The following is a 6,796-nucleotide window of genomic DNA, read 5'->3' as shown; positions in this document are numbered from 1 at the left end:
AAGAGGAATTTGAAAGAATGTCATTTTCTCATCTCCAATCTACACTCAGCTCCCCCTTCCTCCTGGGGTGCCAGTGGAAGGAATTCTAAGGACAAAATAGGCAGGTTTAGGGAATAAAGAGGGTCCATGGGGGAGGAATGCATATGTGAAGAACAAGGTATCTCTGTTCTGAGCAGCTTGGAGAGGCCAAAATGCTTATCTTACTTGTACAAAGAACAGAAAAAGGCCACAGAATAAGGGGGGAGGAAGACATACATTCACAGAGGGTAAAGAAAAGTCACAGGATAATGGAAAGAAGGAAACATTTTCACAGAGAATAGAGGAATGTTGCAAGATAAGGGGAGAGGAAGAAGGGTCACCACTGGGCTTTGACCTTTGAAACTGATACAATGCAACAAAATAACCAAGAGGAAAGCATGGGGGTCCTAAATTAATGAAAGGTCCAATTAGAAGGGGTCAGGTTCAAACAAAGAACTTCAGCATATATAAACCGGAGGTAAAAGGGCAGCAGGCAAGATTTTTTTTTTTTTCCCATTAGAGAGAGCAGGCTTTTCCCATTTGGGGGCCCCTCTTCAGGCGGTCTCCTTTGGGGACACCTCTGCCCAGATGGAGTTTGTATGTGCTTCCAATAAACTTCTACATTTTTATTAAAGAAATCTGTTAGGCCACGAATTTATTCTTCATCTTCGTCAGACAAGAACCCATGAGAAGTCTGTACCCCAAATCCCATGTTTCACCAGAGTCAGCACAAGCTGATGAGGAAGTGAGGCCTGGACCTAGAGGAGGAGGAAATGAGGGAAAGGGGAAGTTTGGGGGGGGGGGCGCCTCCCAGGAGGCTGTGGGAGAGGAGAGCCATCAGAGACACAGCCAGCCTGTCTGTCTCCACCAGCATCTGCTGAGCCATGAGCCAAGCCCGGGATTTACAGGGTAGGCAGGCGGGATAGGCAGGCGCGCCAAAAGTGAGCAGGAGCGCCCAGCTGGCACGGCTCAGTGGCTGAGCATCGACCTATGGACCAGGAGGTCACGGTTCAATTCCAGTCAGGGCACATGCCCGGGTTACAGGCTTGATCCTCATTGAGGGGGAAGGGGGGTGGGGGGGGGGAGGCAGCCAATCAATGATTCTCTCTTATCATTGATGTTTCTATCTTTCCCTCTCCTTTCCTCTCTGAAATCAATTTTTTTTAAAATATATTTTTTAAAGTGAGCAAGAGTGACAGACGTGGGCCAGGGGACCAGGAGGGCAGTTACTGGCCTGAGACGGCATAACGGCGATGCCTGGGGCCGGTGGGCCAGTGGCGGGGGTACATTAACTTTTGTGCCCCCTCAGGAGGAAAGGCCTTTGGGCTGCTGAAGGCCCAGCAGGAAGAGAGACTGGATGAGATCAATAAGGTAAAAGGGGGAACTAAGGGGGTGGGGCTGGGGCTGGGGGAAGGGGCCTGGACAGAGGGCCTATCCTGGCTCTGGCTCTCCCCACAGCAATTCCTGGATGACCCCAAATACAACAGTGACGAGGATCTGCTCTCCAAATTGGAAGCCTTCAAGAGTGAGGGGAAAACTGTAGGGGTGGATGGGAGGCGAGGGGGTAGGATTTCCCCAAACACAGAGTGGGGAGGGCAGAGACACAGTGCTGCTGTGGTTGGAAGGAGGAAGACTGCCTCCATTGCCCTGGCTGCATCCCCTTCCCTGGCCAGCCCCTCGGAGCAGCCCCCTCAGTTCAGATGCCTTCACAGGGCACTTCAACCTTCACCCCAACCCCTGCTTCCTCTGCCTGACCCTTCTCCCGCCGCCCTACCTAGCATTCGTAGCAACCCCCTTCTCAGTTCTCCGCCCCGCCCCTGCTCCTCCAGCCAGAGCTCACCTCTGCTTTCTCCCCTCACCCAGAGAAATACATGGAGTTTGACCAGAATGGAAACGGAGATATTGGTGAGAAAGGGTGGTCTGGGGGAGTGTGCAGGCCTAGGGGCGGTCCCTCCTCCCGTGCTCCATTGGATGGGGATGAGATGGTTTGGGAAAGAGCCCAGCTACCAGGATTAGAGGAAGGGACTGGGAATGTGGCGGCACAGGAGAGAGAGAGAGAGCCCCTCTTCTCACCCCCATCCTTTATCTCCAGATATCATGTCTCTGAAGCGAATGTTGGAGAAACTTGGGGTACCCAAGACCCACCTGGAGCTAAAGAAATTAATCAAGGAGGTTTCCAATGGCTCTGGGGAGACTTTCAACTACTCCGACTTTCTCAGGATGATGTTGGGCAAGAGATCTGCCATCCTAAAAATGTGAGGGAACTGCTGTGGGGGGAGCCAGAGCCGGGGTGGCCCACCGGTCCAGTCCCAACCCCCCGCCCTGACCGGTTTCCTCCACCCTGCTCCAGGGCCCAGGCTCACCTTACACAACACTCGGCATCCACTTCTTCCGTCCTCTGAGGAACCCTTCCCAGGTCTTCTCCCCATCCATGGTTCTGGTCCCACAGCCCCCAGCACTCCCACCTCAAAACCCTCATCTTCTGGACTTTCAAAGCCGCCTAAGATTTATTCTCTTGAGAGGACTGTTCCCTGACCCCTGTGTCTCTTCCCATCTCCACCAGGATCCTGATGTATGAAGAGAAAGCAAAGGAGCAGGAGAAGCCAACACATCCTCCAGCCAAGAAAGCGATCTCTGAGCTGCCCTGATCTGTGGTGGGATTAAAGGGGCTTCTAGCGACCCCAACACGAGAAAAGGAAACAAAATTGTGAGCCAGAGTTGAACTAAAATAAATTCTTCTTCTCTAGTTGAAGTCAGCTTGGTCTCTGTCTGGGGGTTTTCCCGGGGTTGGAAAAAAGTGAAGCATCTTTGAGGGAAGGGCAGCAAGCATTTGCTGAAATGAACAATGCATCTACTACGGCAGGTGGTTTTTTGTTTTGTTTTGTTTTGTTTCAATCCTCACCAGAGGATATGTTTATTGATTTTTAATTATTTTTTTAGAGAGAGAAACATCGATGTGAGAAAGAAACATCAATCAGTTGCCTCTCCTATGCACCCTGAACCTGAAACCTTTTAGTGCATGGGACAACACTCAACCGGCCAGGGCTACAGCAAATGGTTGTGTATGCAAGGGGGATTTCAGATGTATAAGATAGCCTTGACCTCAGGGAAGTTAGGGAGTATGAAAAGACAGGTATGAGCTGAAACTGGTTTGGCTCAGTGGATAGAGCGTCGGCCTGTGGACTCAAGGGTCCCAGGTTCGATTCCGGTCAAGGGCATGTACCTTGGTTGCGGGCACATCCCCAGTAGGGGGTGTGCAAGAGGCAGCTGATCGATGTTTCTCTCTCATCGATGTTTCTAACTCTCTATCCCTCTCTCTTCCTCTCTGTAAAAAATCAATAAAATATATTTTAACAACAACAACAAAAAAAGACAGGTATGACAAGAGAGAGAGAGAGAGAGAGAGAGAGAGAGAGAGAGAGAGAGAGAGAGAGAGAAGGAAAGGAAGGTGAGGAAGGAAAGAAAGGAAGGAAGAAGGAAAGAACGAAGGAAGGGAGGGAGGGAGGGAGGGAGGGAGGGAGGGAGGGAGGGAGGGAGGAATGGAAAAACTGCAGTGCCTGACGTATCATTAGCCCTCAATGATGTTTAAAGGTGAGTGGCGGTTCTAGCCGGTTTGGCTCAGTGAATAGAGCATCAGCCTGAGACCAAAGGGTCCCGGGTTTGTTTCCGGTCAAGGTCACGTGCTTTGGTTGCAGGTTCCTCCCTGGTCAGGGCACGTGCAGGAGGCAACCAATTGATGCTTCTCTCTGTCTTTCCCCCTCTCTTCCACTCTCCCTAAAAATCAAAGGAAAAATGTCCTCGGGTGAGGATTGACAACAACAACAAAAACTGGATGGATGGATGGACAGATGGATGCATAAAAGAACTGGTATAATTGAATGAAGTAAAGGATTCACCACACTATAAAGCCTGACAAATTAAGTCTTAAATGAGTCTTTGAGGTTCTTTTGGGGACAAGCTATAAAACGGAAGCTATCTAAGGAAGGGGGAAAGGGTTTGGCTTAGGAGGACCCTGAGAGCAGATGCCAGGGATATAGGGTCCCTGGACGGCAGAAAGGGTTAAACAGCCAACCCCCAGGCAGGTAGAAGCCAAAGAGCTCAGTGCGACTATTCCTGAACCTTTCCTCCAAGGCGTCCAGATGAGCTGACCAGCAACCCGCCGTCACTAGCCACTGCTTCAGATTTCCTGGCTCCCCGGAAAGAGGGAGCCCAACGGCCCAGCTTGTTTCCTGTGCTGAGGACACGCTGGGCCACTGAGGCCATCCGTGCTGGCCCTCGCAGTGGGACGCCAGGCTGGCATCCTGCAGAATGCTGCAGTGACTTCCTAGCACTTCCGATGAGGATGAGATCCTGAGTGAGTAAAACATCTGAATATAACAAAACCAACACCTCGCCTCATTAGGCACCTACCTGTGAGTGTGAAGACGAGACGAAAAGGCCCCCCTTTCTCTTTGCTGTGGCCCTCCACAACTTCTGAAAGCTTCTCTGACTCAGACAGCCGCTGTTCAAACTGCCAGACAGGACAAGCTACTCTCCGGGCTACATTCCTGCATACGTACCCCTCCTCACCGCTGTTTTTTACAACTCAGGGATAATTAGTAGAAAGTTCCCTTCTCCCCTCCTCTTCAAACAAGCCTCTTTTGAATTCTTCATAACTTTTTCTCTTTTTTTCTTTATTGATGAAGGTGTTACATATGTGTCCTTACCCCCCCATTGCTCCTCTCCCCCCCTCCCCCTCCCCTGCCCGCTCATGCCCTCGTCCCCCTGGTGTCTGTGTCCATTGGTTATGCTTATATGCATGCATACAAGCCCTTTGGTTGATCTCTCCCATAACTTTTACTCTTAGCATGTTTTACATACAAGTTTGGGTGAAGATGCTATGCTGATAAAGACACCTCCCTAGGACATCTGCCCAGACTAAAAAACAAACAGACTTTTCAAAGACAACCCCCCACCCATGTATGCTCAAATCCAGCCCCCAAGCCCCCTTCCCTTCCTTGTCACCTAGCAACAGCAGCCAAGGGGAGCAGCTTTTGGTTCTTGGCCCTTGTATTGGTTAGCATGCACCAGGCCCTTTCCCTTTGGGGAGAGTAAAAATAATAAATCTTTCTCTCTGCATCTACCTCTTCCTTTAGTTGTGAATGCTGTCACAGCCCGAGTCACAGCCATAAAACCCTAACACCACTATGTACTGGACACCACGCTAACACTTTCTGAAGCCAGTCACCGAGTCTGCGCAGATGAACATGATCTGCAGAAACTTATACAAAGCTGGCAATAGTAAAGCCGTATTACAAGACTTAAAGGCATTGAAGTCATTAAGGTCCCTGAAAATGGCTTATAAGAAAAAAATTTTTAAACATATTTTTATTGATTTCAGAGAGGAAGGGAGAGGGAGGGAGGGAGAGAAACGTCAATGATGAGATAGAATCATCGATCAGCTGCCTCCTGAACGCCCCACACTGGGGGTCGAGCCTGCAAGCAGGCAGGTGCCTGACCGGGAATAGAACCATGACCTTCTGGTTCATAGTTTGATCCTCAACCACTGGGCCATGCCGGCCGGGCCCATGTGACCTTTCTTTAGGACAATGACAAAGAGTCTCAGGCATAGGAGGTCATCAAGGAGTACTTCAAATACGAGAAATGACCAAATAAAGTTGGCTTTTGTTTCTAAAAAAAAAAAAAAAAAAAAAATGCTTTCTGTGTATTAATTCACTAATCTTTACAACAGCACTGGTGACACCAAAAAAAAAGAAAAGAGCCGGCTGGCATGGCTCAGTGGTGGAGTGTCGACCTATGAACCAGGAGGTCACGGTTTGACTCTCGGTCAGGGCACGTGCCCAGGCTCCGGGCTCCATCCCCGATCCCCAGTAAGGGACATGCAGGAGGCAGCCCTCAAGGAGTCTCTCTTATCATTGATGTTTCTATCTCTCTCTCCCTGTCCTTTCTTATCTGAAATCAATAAAAATGTTGGTGGTTTGTTTTTTTTTAAAGAAAAGAATATCTGGGAATCTTAAGTAATTTGTTTATTCAGCATGAGTAAATTGGTTTATATTCACACAATAGACTATTATTATACAACTAGAAGCCTGGTGCATGAAATTCGTGCACTGGGGGGGAAGGGGGACCCCTCAGCCCAGCCTGTGCCCTCTCCCAGTCCGGGACCCCTCACTCCTTAACGCCGGCCTGCTCGCTGCTCCTTACTGCTTGGCTTGCTGCTCCTTAGCGCTCCTCGGAGGCGGGCCAGCCGTGAGCCTGGCTTCTGGCTGAGTGTGGCTTCCCCTGTGGGAGCTCACTGACCACCAGAGGGCAGCTCCTGTGTAGAGTGTCTGCCCTTGGTGGTCAGTGCACATCATAGCAACCAGTTGTTCTGTCATAACGGTCGCTTAGGCTTTTATTATATAGACAAAAGGAATAAATAAACTATAATTACATGCAACAATATGGGTGAAATTCATTAATATGTTGAGCAGAAGAAGACAGACAAAAAAGAGCCATAACTGATCCTGGCCAGTGTTCTCAGTTGTTAAGAGTGTCAGCTGGCACACTGAAGGGTCTCAAGTTCAATTCCCCGTCAAGGGCATGTACCTGAGTTGAAAGTTTGATCCCGGCCCTGGTCGGGGCATGTGCAGGAGGCAACCAATCAATATGTCTCTCTCACATTGATGTTTCTCTCTCCCTCTCCTTCCCTTCCACTCTCTCTAAAAATCAATGGGAAAATAATCCTCCAGTGAGGATTAACAACAACAACAAAAAGCCCTTACTGTACAATTCCATT

General features: G+C 49.5%; 1 protein-coding gene across 1 annotated transcript; it reads left to right on the top strand.

Annotated features, from left to right (window-relative positions):
• Window positions 1–830: 830 nt before the first annotated feature.
• On the top strand, window positions 831–2,770 carry AIF1 (allograft inflammatory factor 1). Its single transcript, XM_079781217.1, has 6 exons — window positions 831–927; window positions 1,328–1,389; window positions 1,477–1,543; window positions 1,882–1,923; window positions 2,111–2,273; window positions 2,582–2,770. Exons 1-6 carry the CDS (start codon window positions 903–905, stop codon window positions 2,664–2,666), a joined length of 444 nt encoding a protein of 147 aa, XP_079637343.1. The 5' UTR covers window positions 831–902; the 3' UTR covers window positions 2,667–2,770.
• Window positions 2,771–6,796: the final 4,026 nt, after the last annotated feature.

The sequence above is a fragment of the Cnephaeus nilssonii genome (assembly GCF_951640355.1).
Source record: "Cnephaeus nilssonii genome assembly, chromosome: 9".
NCBI classification, from domain to species: domain Eukaryota; kingdom Metazoa; phylum Chordata; class Mammalia; order Chiroptera; family Vespertilionidae; genus Cnephaeus; species Cnephaeus nilssonii.
This window is presented reverse-complemented; position numbering and strand designations above follow the sequence as displayed.